This window comes from Papaver somniferum, chromosome 3 (assembly GCF_003573695.1).
Source record: "Papaver somniferum cultivar HN1 chromosome 3, ASM357369v1, whole genome shotgun sequence".
NCBI lineage: Eukaryota > Viridiplantae > Streptophyta > Magnoliopsida > Ranunculales > Papaveraceae > Papaver > Papaver somniferum.
The window spans coordinates 17006936-17022650 of NC_039360.1; the positions used below are offsets into that span (position 1 = coordinate 17006936).

General features: G+C 43.5%; 2 protein-coding genes across 2 annotated transcripts; both read left to right on the plus strand.

Moving 5' to 3' along the window:
* The first annotated feature begins 6161 nt into the window (after positions 1-6161).
* Positions 6162-6902, plus strand: LOC113359059. The gene has a single exon (XM_026602754.1). It carries the CDS (start codon positions 6162-6164, stop codon positions 6900-6902), a length of 741 nt encoding a protein of 246 aa, XP_026458539.1.
* Positions 6903-7274: 372 nt separating this feature from the next.
* On the plus strand, positions 7275-7838 carry LOC113359060. The gene has a single exon (XM_026602755.1). It carries the CDS (start codon positions 7275-7277, stop codon positions 7836-7838), a length of 564 nt encoding a protein of 187 aa, XP_026458540.1.
* The last annotated feature ends 7877 nt before the right edge of the window (positions 7839-15715 follow it).

Below are 15715 nucleotides of genomic sequence, written 5' to 3' on the forward strand. Positions count from 1 at the left end.
GTTCTTTGTGTTCTTGAAGCTTTTTAATGGCAGCAGCAGCAGCAGGTGAACATTGCTGCTGGTTCCATTTTTTCGCTCCTCCTAGCTCTGGATCAACCCCAAACTCTTGATTGAAGGATTTGAATTTGATATGAAAATAGGTCAGGCAAGCTAACTGGATGGCCAGGGGCCTGGCTCGTAACATTGACGAGGTTTTATATTTGGACTGAGAACAACAAAAAACAATTCTTTTCAGGCTTCATGAGTTGCATAATCCTACGAAGGGTTATCTCTATACTTATTGTTTGTACTCTAAATATTCTACACCAAAAATGGGCTAACTTAGGACTATATAGCTCCTCCTAGTAGCTAAGTATGGTTCATTGGGCCCTAAAAGCACTCTATGTGCAAGCCCGTGTGCAACAAAGTAAACAAAATAGCTAGCTAGGCTTCATAAGGTTTGTACATAGAAGCCCATGTTGCAATGATCCAATTCAAGGCAAGGAGGGACCAAATCACCACTGCCACATCAGCAATAATGGCCAACCAATAAGTGATACGTCAGCATTATCTGCCACATAAGCAAGTTGGGCCAACCAGAGCGCGACACGTCAGCATTGCATGCCACGTCAGCAAGTTGTGCGAATCAGAACGCGCCACGTCAACTATCATGTCAGCATTACCTGACACGTCAGCAGAATCTGCCACATCGACTTGCCACGTCAGCAAGTACGCTTAACCAGGATGCGCCACGTCAGCTAAGAAAAACAGTCAGCAGATGACGTCATCATGCCGTCGGCAAGCTTAACTTCGTCAGCATATTCCGTCAGCGTTAGTGACGTCGTTAGCATATTCACAGAATATGCCGTCAACGTTAAACGCCGTCAATTAGCAACGAATCTGGGTCGTTCATCTAAACGCCGTTAGATGAGCCGTCAGTTGTGTCAGCACAGTGTCAGCAAATGACGTCATACCGACGTCAGATCACCTTCTCAGGCGATGGCGACCGCCGGTGCAGTAGCAGGTTGCTGGCGGCCATGCCAGACGGCTTTTCCCGGCGGCGGTGGTCACCGACGGCAGAAAACACTTCTTCGATGTAACACGACGCAACTTAATTCTATAGTCCCGATTCAGTGTTGCACGACGCAACTTAATTCTGTAGCCCTGATTCAGTGTAGCACGACGCAACATAATCATGTATCCCTGATTCGGTGAAGCGGGTGCAACCTAATTCAGTAATCCCAATCCAGCGCTGCTGGTGGACCCGGGAAAGCGTATAAAATTTAAGTGAAATGAAAACGCGGGCCTACAGTAATACCGCAAGTGCACGGTCGTCGGTTGTAGCTCGTGCAAGTACGGGTCGATCCACAGAGACTGGGGGTGTTTGGAGTTTCTAGCTATTTGGGTTCTAAATTGCTATTGGGCTTTAGGTATCAAAGGGTTGTGGTACCAATGGGTTATGAATACCCTTTGGAACTGTTGGGCTTTGAATACCCTTTGAGTAAATTGGGCTTAATGGGTTTGTTGTAATGATGAAGTGCTTTAGGCCTTGGGCTCAGTGTAGTGAACTGAGCTTGGGATTAAACCTGGGCTTTTGGTATGATTTGGGCCTTAGCTGGAGCTAGGATTTTTAGCTATGAACCTGGGCTTTTAGCCTTTGGTTTCAATGAACTGAACTTGGGCTCAGTGTTGAAGTGAGCTTTGGGCTCAGTTGGCTTGTATGAGGATCTGGGCTTGACAGTGACAGGCCTTAGCTTGGAAAGTGAACTGTGAGCTGGGCTTGATAGAGCTCTCAGTTTGGTTTTTGAATGAGTCCACAGTGAACTGGACTGGGCTCTTAATGATCAATGCACTTAGGCCACTGTGAGCTTCAATGGACTAATGGGGAGCAAAACAGAGAAACTAGAAGAGCAAAAGATAGCAAAAGAAAGAGAATAAAAGAGAACACAGACAGAGATGAGGAACAGGGAAGAATAGGGAACAATAACTAAAGGATTAACAATGGCAGTGAAACAAACTAACAATGATCATGGGAAAGAAGCAAAAATCAGTGGCAATGAGGCACAAAGGCAGTTAGCCTAAGGCAAGGGAGCAGCAATGAAACAAATGGTAACAGTGGAGGTAAAAGCTAAGGCTTTGAATCCACCCTTGTGACCTAGCCAGATAGTGTAGTTCTAGGTTGAATTGAACATCCTATGCATACATCTAGAATGGGAGGAAAATCAGCTTGCTCACTGATATGCCCCTAGTATTGACTGTCTTTTGACAGCACAGTCAATCACAGGCATACCAGAGCACTAATTTCTTCCCATTGCACAAGCAAAACAGGCACTAAGGCTTCTAACCTAACATTCCACTACCTAACAGTCCACTAAAGCTTCATCTGAGCCTCAGCTAGTGAGACTTAGCTCATGACTAACATGCTAACACTAACATACATCATACAAGATAATTGAAACATGAATTCAAAAATTAAACATAAACAGAACATGAACATTACACAGTGAATACCAAGAATAGAACATATACAGAACAGCAAAGTTCTGGACACTGGCTAGTCCAGCATAAGCCAATTTCACACCCACAGTCCCCTTTTTATACCCAGACACCCAAATTAGGGTTTACAGAAAAATTCCCCCAAATCCCCAAATTGAACAGTGACAAAATTAGGGTTTCTCACCTAATTCGACTAATTTAATCATACCCATGTTGCCACTGTTCTTCCTCATGCTCTCCCTAGCAGTAATTAGGGTTTTCTCGAAAATCCCCAAATTAACTGAAATTAGGGTTTGGGTTTTTTTTTCTTACCTTGATGTGACAAATCTCCTCAATTAGCATCGACCCATGTCTTCTCTGCTTCTCCTGGTGCCTTTGCTGCTCTAATTGTTCCCTAGTTCGAGTTATTTTACTCACCCCAAAACCTAGGGTTTCAGTGGTTGTGAGATGGGGAAAATAACTAGGCTAGGGAGATGGGTTTGAGGTGTTGTCGGGTGGTTGTGGTGGTGGTGTGGTTCGCGAAGAAGGTGTAGCTGGTGGAGGTGATGGAGTTGCAGAGCTCTGCAAATTTTTGGGAAGAAGGGGAAGAAGAGCTCGAGAGAAGAATGGGTTAGGGGCTGTTTGTTTTGGGGTATAAGGGTTCGGTTGCTAGGTTGTTGAGCGGGTGTAGAGAACTTTGATGAACAGCAAGTAAAGAGCGTTGGATGATCCCATATAGATTGAATCAAACGGCTACGATGGAGAGGTATGTAGCGACCGTTGGATTATGAGATACAACAAAATTGACGGCTTCAGATGGAATTAGGTACTATGGTGTTTGACGGGATCTTCGGAGTTTGATGCACAATGATGAGGCGACTGTTGGACGATGAGATGGATCCAATCTGACGGCTCTCATGGAAATGGGTATGGATAATGGAAATGGATTTGGGTAAGGGTTTTGGGCCTTGGGTATGCCAAGCCCATATCTTCTTTAAGAGCAATTCTTCCTCTTCAAGCCCACTTCTCGTTGATCCGGCTCTTGCAAACATCATTCTTCGCTTCCTCCTAGCGAGAGTCTTTGCCGTTCCTTTGCTCTTTTCGCTCCGTGAGTTAACCAGACTTTATTTAGTACCTAAAAATGCAAAATTAATTAAGAAAAGTATTTATTCTTGAAAACAATGAAAATACAGAATATGGGATAAAATCTAGAATTAATGCACAAAAGATGAGTTAAATGCCAAGAAAAATATATAGAAATATGCACTTTTTAGCACTCATCAGCTGCGCGACACAATTTAATCTCGTAGCCATGGATGATTCAACCCCATGATGTTTTCCTTGCGGATATTTTCGCCCCACTGTGGGCTTATGCACACTTCTCTCTTTTAGGCTAGGCATGTACACTTAACTTGGGCCAACCCTTTGCACTTTTCTGTTTAGCGAACTCCATAACCCAAGAGGAAGATTATGGAAGCATGCAGGACCAGTCGATGCCAGTAAATGCAGGAGGCATGCAAGTGCCAGTTACTGCAGGAGGCATGCAGGTCTAGCAATTGGCGTTGATGCCTGCATTTAAAACGAAAATTTGTAAACATATAAATGGACGTTTTACAACCCAAAATAAGGTATGCAATCTTACCCACTAAAACTCATGTGAAAACCTTATATTGACTTTAGCATCAAAGGGTTTTTTGCAGGTACCCCCCCACCCCCATTACTCAATCCAATTGGAGTTTGAAGCAGCGTTTCGATTCTCAGCAAAATCATCATCAAACTCGTGTTTGGGGTAGAATTAATTTTACCATACAAGCATTAGCGCCGACCAAGGTTTTCGAGAAAAAATTATCGTGTTTTACCAAATCGAGTTATGGCAGTAGTCAAACAGACTGCACGAAGGGTCGATTCTGTTAACAATTCTCAACAGCGCAGGAGAAGCGAATCTGAAAGGCACGAGATCGAGGTTCAGTCAGCTCCAGCAATACCCACTGGAAACAGGCAAGGTCAAGATCGTGCTAATGACAGAGCCCTAGATTATGGATGATATCGAGATTGTTTTCGTGACAGAACTCCAGATCCGAATCGCAGAAGAGAAAAACAACTGGTGATTGAAGACGAAGCGATGAATGTGGATGGGGAAAACCCACAAGTTCGAGGAAACATAAATCGTGTATTCGGCAGTCCATCAAGGAGGAATGGTGATCGACATGACATGCGAGATGGACGAATCGCGACTCCTAGTACAGAGGAAGAACTGTTGCGCATCCGGCTGAACGAAGTGGAGAAAGAGAACGCTCTCCTGAGATTAGAACGTGAGAACCGGTCTGAACCTAGGATTGGTAATATGAACAACCAAAGGGGTCGATCTGTATGGCAGCGCCTTGGAAGCCGAATTATCCCACAAGCTGCAGACTAAAACAGATAAGTGATCGATCTTGATCGCCCAAAGAAAAATCTGTTGGTCACTGGAGATCTACCTAAACGAAGGCGTGTACGACCCCGACGAGTAGGGACCCGACCAGCTGCAACTCAGTAGAGTGCGTCCAGAATTACCACCAACTCAAAGGGTCTCAGAAACGATGAAGATGAGGTTCGAGATCGGCACGATGCGAGAGAATTTTCGCCCGATTACTACGCTCGTTCGGAGCAAGGCAGAGCTGGAAGAGAGTCCTCTGGACACCAGAGGAAAATAATGAGATGTAAAGCTCATATTCCCGATGTGGACGCAATAACAGAAGCTCGCCTTTGCGAGATGATCGAGAAAGTAATGTCGAAAAAGCGTTCCATAGAGGAAAAGATGGACAGGTTGCATCGAGCCGCTGGGGATCCTTTCAAACTGAATATCAGAGAATTCCGGCCGCCAATGAATTTTCAGGTTCCCAAGCTTCCATAATTCGACGAGAAAACAGATGATCTAGATCAGCATGTTTTACACTATGAAACTGCCATGAATCTGTGGCAGTTCAGCGATGAGGTGATGTGCAAGATGTTTCCACAGTCACTGACTGGAGGAGCCATAACGTGGTTCAATCAGCTACCAGCACAGTCAATCGGGACTTACCATAAGCTAGTTGACAAATTCTGTGCTCACTATAAATACAACAGACGTGATCGAAAGGGATGCCACACATTGTTCCTTCTGGAAATTTGGCAGGAGGAAAGCATCAGAAAATTTACTCGACGCTTCAAGCAAGAGGTGGCCGATGTGGATGGTACCAACGATCAAGTCGTCATCGCGGCTTACAAACAGGAATACCAGTATGATTAAAGGGGTGTGTACGGTTCTTTGGTCAAGAGACCAGCAAATACTTTGGAAGAGCTGTACGATCGAGCAGAAGAATACGCTTGGGTAGAGGATGACTCCAAAGCTCGAGAGACGAGAGATGTCAACAGATAATCCAATCATCCAAACGATGGGAAGAAAGACAAGTCAAAGAACCGTTCGAGCGGAAAGCACAGCGATCGAGGTGAAGTCCTAGAGAAGAACCAAGGAGAACGAATGGAAACTGGATATCATAAATACCATGATATGAAACTGACACCGTTGAACATACATCATTCAGAGTTGTACGAGAAAATAAGCAAGGATTTGAGCCCCCTCGTCCTTTGCCAGCAAAGACACGTGATAAACGTGATAGGAGCAAATACTGCAAGTTCCATAAAGACCATGGTCACAAGACCGAGAATTGCCGTGCTTTACACAGCGAATGATCGACGCTGGAAAGCTGCAAGAGTACGTGAAAAAGGGTTTCGGGAAAGGTCCTGGACATTTTGGCGCAGCACATGTGATTAACGTCAGTCACATCATGATCCATTCAATGACCAAGAGGGCTTTAGAAGATGAAACCAGGAGAAAACTCAGGCAGTTAAAAGAATGGTACTTGACAAATCATATCGATTTTTTCAGTGGAAATGGAGCAGAAACTCGGGAGATTGGATACACAAAGATCGAGTTCTCTCCAGAAGACATGATAGGTTTATATGCTCCCCAGAATGATGTTATCGTTATAACTGCTTGGATTGGCATGTTTCGTGTTCACCTGATTCTAGTGGATACAGGAAGCTCAGTGAGCGTGATGTTTTCAGGAGATTATTCCTCTATGAATCTCCCACACGACTTGATCGAAGAGGATGAAAATCCAATTATCGGTTTTAGTGGCGAAGTTACGAAGGCGATAAGAAAAGTGAAGATACCTGTAACAGTGGCTGACAAGTCCATTCTAGGCAATTTTCTGCTGCTTGACTGTAGAGCTCCCTACAATGCGATCGTGGGACGAGACTGGATGCATGATATCGGTGCAGTCACATCCTCATATCATCAATGTTTGAAGTTTTTTACCCCTGAAGGAGTCGTGAAAGTTAGAAGCGACCAGATGGCCGCACACAAGTGTCACGAGAGTGCAATGGATGAGTACAAGAAATTTCCTATTTACTTCGTTATTGCGTGATGGACGCAATAACAGAAGCTCTCCTTTGCAAGCGACCGACCGGAATTTATTTGGCTGCAACGGAGAACGTTGTAAGTGCAGTGCTATTTGTTACGGATCCACATGAAAAGCCTGTTTACTTCGTCAGCAAATATTTGACGGGGGACAGAAGCACGGTACAAGAAAATTGAGTAGATAGCACTTGCACTGTTGCATGCATCTCGACGCCTCAAGCCTTATTTCCAAGGAAGGCAGATCATAGTCTGCTCCGAATACCCGCTGAAGAGAATCCTGGAACATGCTGATGATTCAAGCCGACTAGCCATATGGTCAAATTTTCTGGGGACGCATGAAATCAAGTATGAGACCAGAACTGCAGAGAAGGGACACACCATGGCTGCGCTGATAGCATATTTTCCTGTGGACGACATACAAACAGTTACTGAAGAAGAGGGGGATTTGTTCAAACCCATAGAGTCAGCCACCGATCAGACTGGGGGCGAGTACGCAATGGAGGTAGATACACCTGAACCATTATGGACTGTATTTAATGATGGGTCATCGAATGTTGGTGGAGATGGAGTTGGATGTGTCATCCTTACTCCTGAAGGTTCGAGGATCGAGAAAGCGACCATGCTTGGTTTTCAAGCATCAAACAATGAAGCTGAATATGAAGATGCAATTATCGGTTTAAAGGCTGTCAAACAGTTAGATGCGAAGAACGTGAAGCTGGTGACTGATTCCATGCTAGTATTTAACCAGTTTCCGGGGACCTACAAAGCCAAGGAAGAGAGGATGGCCCTGTATTTGGAACATATGAGAGAGCTGGCAAATAAATTCGACCAATTCTCTATTGGGAAGCGACCACGGCTGGAAAACAGGCACGCAAATGCTTTAGCATATCTTTCTTCCTCAGTGGAAACTGATACCACCCGTTTCGTTGTAGTGGATTTCTAAGAGGTACCTAGCATCTCCGACAGCCACTTTGTTATGTCTCTCGAACACGCTAGTGGGGGCGAGAAGGCAACTACATCAGCACATGGAGATACCGAAAACGTTGACAACAATATGGATGTTGACAACCCAGTGATAGATGATTCAGGCAGGCTTGCTGAAAACACTTCAGACTGGCGTCAACCTTATGTTCGGTATTTGACAACCAGTGAACTCACAGAAGATGAGCATCTCGCTTCAAAAGTGAAAAAGAATGCTTGGAGATATTCAATGATCGAGGGTGAGCTATACCGCAAACCTGTAGCTTTGGAGCCATTTTTGCGGTGCATATAGGCCGAAGAAGGGCAACAGATATTGGCGGAGGCTCATGAAGGAATATGTGACAACCATTACGGAGGACGCAGTCTCGCGCACAGGATACTCACCCAGGGATACTTCTAGCCATACATGCAGAAATATGCTAAAGAATACGCGCAGAAATGCGTACCATGCCAGGAGCACGCTCCAATTCCTAAAAGGCACGCCAACGAACTACATTCAGTTTTTAGTCCCTGGCCATTCTTTATGTGGGGACTAGACATCGTCGGACCACTTACCAAAGCTCCTGGAGGCGTTAAATTCGTACTAGCCACTACTGATTATTTCACCAAATGGGTCGAAGCAGTGGCACTGGTACATGTTACCATACATGATGTGAAAAGGTTCATATGGGAGAATATCGTCTGCAGATTTGGAATCCCAGACGCGATAGTATCAGACAATGGAAAGCAGTTCGATTCTGGGATGATCAAAGACTTCTACGAGAACCTGAATATTCTCCACAATTTCTCATCTCCTTACTATGCTCAGAGAAACGGGCAGGCAGAAGCGACCAATCGCGTTATTATGGAAAATCTCAAGAAAAGGCTGGAGAAGGCGAAGGGAAAATGGACAGAAGAATTCCATAGAGTCTTATGGTCCTATCGAACAACCCCGAAAAGATCCACTGGATTTTCACCATTTGCAGTGGCTTATGGGACAGAGGCAGTCATACCCACCGAGGTACATCTCAAGACTACCAAAACTCGTGCTGTCAAATTTGGGAAAAACGACAGCATACTGGCTTTGGATAAAGAGTTGCTAGAAGAACAAAGAGAAACAACTTTACAACAGTTGGTCTGATACCAGCAGGCAATCAAGCTGAGATATGATCGTAAAGTCAGAGAACGGTCATTCAAACCAGGGGAATATGTCTTGAAGAAAATTCGAGCAGCTACAATGGAACCAAACTATGGGAAGCTCGTTGCAAACTGGGAAGGTCCATACATAGTAGACAGGCCAACATCTCGTGGCTCCTACTACTTAAGGAACCACGATGGAACTAAGGATTCGAAACCATGGAATCCATGGAATTCGTTCCACTTGAAGAAGTTTTATCATTAGGAGTAGTTTCAAAACCTGCTGTGTTGCACTCTTTTTCCTTTTTGATGGTTTTATCCCACTGGGTTTTCCGTGCAAAGGTTTTAACGAGGTAGATGTTGTCGAGCAGTAGGTATTTATCCTGTTATTTCTATTCATGAATTTAATTCAACATTATTTTGGTATTCCACACTTTATCAAAATTATTCGTGTTTAATTATAAACTGTTGCGGACGTTCAAATCTGCAGTCAGTCCTAAATGGAAAAACAGTACAACCAAAGTCTACTATCAGTAACGTCTCTGACACCTCGCAGATAGGGTGAATGCACAGTTCGATCATTTTTACCCTATCCCAATTGTGTCCCCATCATGTGAGACATCAACAAATGTGGCGAACATTTTCACCTGTCCAGGCATGTGAAAATGTACACATCTCGACTCTGCGCGCATCTTGAATAGTAGGATTGCCCCCTGCGCGAACTCAAGATAGCAGAAAATCTCAACTTTACATCCCATGCGCGAGCAAAATGCAGCAAGGAAGTGCACTCTTGCGCGAGCATTAAGCAACATGACACGAAACAAACTAGGGGCAAGTTATATATCACCTCAACCAATTAGAGGCGAGATATGTAACACTCCAGCACAATCATTACATCCGCGGGGGAGAATTGCATAACACTCCGAACAACGTGCTTGGGGGGCGAGTTATGCTACACTCCAGAAAAACACAAATTTTGTAGGATTGGGGAACCAACTTCTTAATCCATAACAAGTTATGGGTTAAGAGGGGGCGATGTTTGTACCCTAAATATTCTACACCAAAAATGGGATAACATAGGCCTACATAGCTCCTCCTAGTAGCTAAGTATGGTTCATTGGGCCCTAAAAGCACTCTATGTGCAAGCCCATGTGCAACAAAGTAAACAAAATAGCTAGCTAGGCCTCATAAGGTCTGTCCATAGAAGCCCATGTTGCAATGATCCAAGTCAAGGCAAGGAGGGACTAAATCACCACTGCTACATCAGCAACAATGGCTAACCAATAAGTGACACGTCAACATTATTTGCCACGTCAGCAAGTTGGGCGAACCAGAACGCGACACGTCAGCAAGTTGGGAGAATTTGAACGCGCCACGTCAGCATTACCTGCCATGTCAGCAGAATCTGCCACATCGACTTGCCATGTTAGCAAGTAAGCTTAACCAGGATGCGTCACATCAGCTAAGAAAAACAGTCAGCAGATAACGTCAGCAAGGTTAACGTCGTCAGCATATTCCGTCAGCGTTAGTGACGTCATTAGCATATTCACAGAATATTCCATCAATGTTAAACGCCGTCAGGTTATCGTTAACGGCGTCAATTAGCAGCGAATCTGGGACGTTCATCTAAACGCCGTTAGATGAGCCATCAGTTGCGTCAGCACAACGTTAGCAAATGACGTCATATTGACGTCAGATCACCTTCTCAGGCGATGGCGACCGCCGGTGCAGTAGCAGGTTGCCGGCGGCCATTCCCGGCGGCTTTTCCTGGCGGCGGTGGTCATCGGCGGCGGCAGACAACACTTCTTCGGTGTAACACGAAGCAACTTAATTCTGTAGCCCCGATTCAATGTTGCACGATGCAACTTAATTTTGTAGCCCAGATTCAGTGTAGCACGACGCAACATAATCATGTAGCCCTGATTCGGTGAAGCGGGCGCAACTTAATTCAGTAATCACGATCCAGCGCTGCGCGACACAATTTAATCTTGTAGCCCTGGATGATTCAGCCCCATGCTGTTTTCCTTGCGGATATTTTCACCCCATTGTGGGCTTATGCACACTTCTCTCTTTTAGGTTAGGTATGTACACTTAAAACGGAAATTTGTAAACATATAAATGGACGTTTTACAACCCAAAGAAGGTATGCAATCTTAACCCCCCCATTACTCAATCCAATTGGAGTTTTAAGAAGCGTTTCGATTCTCAGCAAAATCATCATCAAATTCGTGTTTGGGGTAGAAGTAATTTTACCATACAAACACTTACGACGAGGATAATTGGATAAGTGGTTCCAAGACACCCAGAGCTCTTCATCATCATCTGAGAATTTTCTAAAGAATGTTGGTCGTAGTGGATGGGTAGTTTATGTACTTGTTTAAGTCTTTTCAGCTTTTATTATGCAAGACTTTGTTTTAATATGTTTGGTTATGGATTTGAGTAGATTTCCTTTTGTTTTAAGTAATTGGATTTTAATGGGACATTAGTTTACCTTGAATGATTGAAATTTAGTGTTTTAATTTATCTAATTCTATAAAAGTAATGGAAGAAAAGTCATTTTGATCGAAAATTCAGGGCCATTTACAGTGAGGTTAACCATCTATATAACCTAGTCATATTTGGTTTACGTTCTGGAAGACTTAACCGTGAAAAGGTATATCCCAACCGAAATAAATATTTGCCCAACCGTTTTAATCGTACGGCTGGTTCGCGTCTGTTTGCGGGGAAAAAATAACCTGCTGGTTTTATGATAAAAAATAGTGGATGAGGCAAGTGCTTGATGAAGCAAGTGCTCGAAGTAGCAAATTTTCTGAATCTTTAAACAAATGTACTGCAGGGGATTACTCTGAGTTCGAGAGACTAATCTGTAGGATCCTGGTCTAAACCAAGACAATGGTCATTCCAGGTTTAATTCGGTCACAAGAGGAGGAGAAGGGTCTGTAGGGAGGGAAGCCGAGATTTTGGAGATCAATGGATATTGATCAGTTGATTGTGATGCATTGAACTGCTTTGAAGATGATTATCTGTGTAGACGAGAGAAATCTTTTGAAAGTGTTTGATAATTTAACTGCCATAGGTTTTCTTACGTTGAGTCTTGTTAGTCCTATCAAATCATAGGTTTAGAAACCTATTTATTGCAGCACATGGTGACAGTTGAAGGGAGTGAAAGAATGGGGAAGTGGGAGATCTTGCAAAAACCATTTCCACTTTGCATGGAAGATTTGGTTGATTGACCATCCACTATTCCATTTTCTCCTTTAACTTCCAACACGACTTACCGCAACTTTAATTGTGGATGTACCTCACATCGCACGTGTTGTAGGACGCCAGCACAAAACCCTAGTGATATACCCCCCATGTGACACGAATTGATGTCTCATGTGAAAGTCTGTTTTGCAGACGTATGGTCAATCTTTGACATAAGACTATGAGTATTAACTATGAACTGATAGTTTCTTAGCATTCGAGCTAAAATAACTTGAGAGTCAAGAAAGCACTTTGTTTGTTTAAATAAAACTCTGATTAGGGTTTCAATTAAGCATGTGAGAAGTTTTCCTTAAAGTCACATAGAAGAATATATATATAGTCTGGGTGCGTGAACCGTGTATAATGATAGTTCTTAGAAAATATGCGTTATGAACTAGTAAGAAATTTGATGTATGCATTCACACACTTAAAAATTTAATCATGATGCACATACACAAGTGTTTTAGTGATCAGTGATGTCTTAGAGTTGTTTATGTGAGTCATAGCAATGTTAAACGTGTTTAAATAAATAAGTCTTTGAGCATCTGCTAAAGTTTTACTGGGACCGTACGTGAAACGGTTTGTGAACTGTAAGGCATAGTGCACGAGTCAGTCTGCCACGGTTCGTGAACCGGGTTTACTAACCCTACTTGGCTCTTGAACTCATACGGACACATTTTGTGAACTGGGTTTGCCAACCGTTAGCCTTTTTCACCAGTACAAAAATTCAGATCACCACGATTCGTGAACATCATGATTTTTACATGGTTCGACATAAAAGTCTACATCCACAATCTACATTTCGTTATGATGATTATAAAGTTACAAGATCTTTCCCGTTAGATAGAGATACAAGTATGCTCCTTTCCCACTCTTCACAACTCTCAAACTAATAGTAACACCAAAAACTCTCGCTTTTGCCTAAGACTCCAAAAGTGATCCTAAATCACATTTATAGGTAAAGGGGTTCCAATGTTTCTTAAACTATCGTGGTTGGGTGCATTGCCTTCTTGTTCACGTTGTTTTTTTTTTTGACTTAAAAAGTTAAACTCATTAATAAAAGGAGAAAAAGAGAAGGCCTAAGAAAATACCCAGGTGAGGTCAAAACAATCAAAAATATAAATCAAAGACTTGAAATCACCAGAACCAAATACAAAGAAAACAAACTGAAAAAGTGGCAAACTCTCACATCCAAGCCAACAACAATAGAAAAATATTATGTAAATGACACAGGATGACAACACAAACTATTTACGCTTCATAGAAGACGATCTTCTACCTTTGCCCCGATTTTCGTTGCTTCTTCTATTAGGGATATTACCATTCCATTTAAATATGAAAACTCGTTTTTAGTTTTCTTGCCTACTTTGTCTTCGCAAACCATGTAGTGAGCACTTTTTGTTAGATGATACATCATATAACTCTTCACTACCCTCTTCACACTCTTCAATAGTAATGTTTGTATGGTAAAATTACTTCTACCCCAAACACGAATCGGTTGGTGATTTTTGTTGAGAATCGAACCGCTGCTTTAATCTCCAATTGGATTGAGTAATATGGGGGTACCTGAAAAAACCCCTCCGATGCTAAAGTCAGTATAAGGATTTTTCACAGGAGTTTTAGTGGGTCAGATTGCGTACTTTTTTGGGTTATTCAGCCTTGTATTTATATGGCCCGAATTAGACACTCAATCCCAATTTCGAAATAAATATAATTTCCTTAATTCCCTTGCATGCCTCCCTGTTTTGATTTTTTGCATGACTGCATGGCTCTGGCACAACTGGCCCTTGCATGCCTCCGGTCATGAATAACATTGACTGTCCCCTAAATGCCTCATGCAATAGCTGGCCAGTATTGATGACTGCACGGTTTTGGAATTGCTAGCCCTTGTATGCCTTCTGGAATTTTCCAGAAATCTCCTATAGGGTTATGAAATTAGCCAAGCCAAAATGATGCAAAAGATTGGCTCAAATAAGCTTACATGCCAAGCCCATGAGAGAAGTGGTCCAAGCCCACAGGGGCATAAATATCCGCAAGGCGAAAGGTATGGGGCGTGAACATCCGGGGCTACTGAGCTAAGTTGCTTCACAGTACGTTGAATCGGGAGTACGGAAATAAGTTACACCAAGATGCACTAAATCGGGACCATGGTATTAAGCTGCATCTGCCACACCGAATCGGGATCATGCTATTAAGTTACTCCGCGCCACACCGAAACAGGACTATGGTCTTAAATTGCTTCGTGCTATACCGAATAGGGAACCACCATAATATGTTGCATGCGCCACACTGAATCAGGCAGAACTGTTCGGTCGTTACTACCGCCATCGGGGACCGCCGCTGCCGCCGTCGAACACTGCCGCCACTGAACGCCGTCGTCGGGCTTGGCCGCCGGCTTCTGCTGCTGCAACCTGCCGGAGAAGATGACCTGTCGTTGACGGAGAAGATGACCGTCGCAGGCAGTCGCCGACGATCTGCTGCTGAACCGGAACCGAAGGAGATGAAGATTCTGTCGATGACGTCATGCTGTCGTCATCGGCTGATGCAGTTGACGGCGTCAACTAACGACATTAGAGATAACGATATCTGCTTAACCTTAACGGAATCTTCTGACGGTAACGGTATATTCTAACAGAATCGGTATCTGATGACGTCATCGAGCAGAACTTGCTGACTCGGCATTTTTACTGACATGGCATGCTGATGTGGCATCTCTCAGCTGACGTGGCTGGCAATGCTGACGTGTCACGTTCTGGTTCGCCGACTTGATGGCTGGCAATGCTGACGTGTAACGTTTTGATAAAGTGTGGAATACCATAACAATGCTGAATTTAAAATAGAAATAACGGATAAATACCTACTGCTCGACAACAACTTCCTCGTTAAAACCTTTGCGTGGAAAACCCAGTGGGATAAAACCATCATAAAGGAAAAAGAGTGCAGCACAGCAGGATTTGAAACTATTCCTAATGATAAAACTTCTTCAAGTGGAACGAATTCCATGGCTTCCATGGTTTCGAATCCTTAGTTCCATAAAGGTTCCTTAAGTAGTAGGAGCCACGAGATGCTGGCCTGTCCACTATGTATGGACCTTCCCAGTTTTCTCCGAGCTTCCCATAGTTTGGTTTCATTGTGCCTGCTCGGGTTTTCTTCAAGACATATTCCCCTAGTTTGAATGACCGTTCTCTGACTTCATGATCATAGCTCAGCTTGATTGCCTGCTGGTATCAGACCAACTGCTGCAAAGATGTTTCTCTTTGTTCTTCTAGCAACTCTTTATCCAAAGCCAATATGCTGTCGTTTTTCCCAGATTTGACAGCACGAGTTTTGGTAGTCTTGAGATGTACCTCGGTGGGTATGACTTCCTCTGTCCCATAAGCCAGTGTAAATGGTGAAAATCCAGTGGATCTTTTCGGGGTTGTTCTATAGGACCATAAGACTCCAGGGAATTCTTCTGTCCATTTTCCCTTCGCCTTC

What these genes read in the sequence shown, in the direction of transcription:
- LOC113359059 (XM_026602754.1), top strand. Translation starts at nt 6,162, where the DNA reads ATGATCGACGCTGGAAAGCTGCAAGAGTACGTGAAAAAGGGTTTCGGG.
- LOC113359060 (XM_026602755.1), top strand. Translation starts at nt 7,275, where the DNA reads ATGGCTGCGCTGATAGCATATTTTCCTGTGGACGACATACAAACAGTT.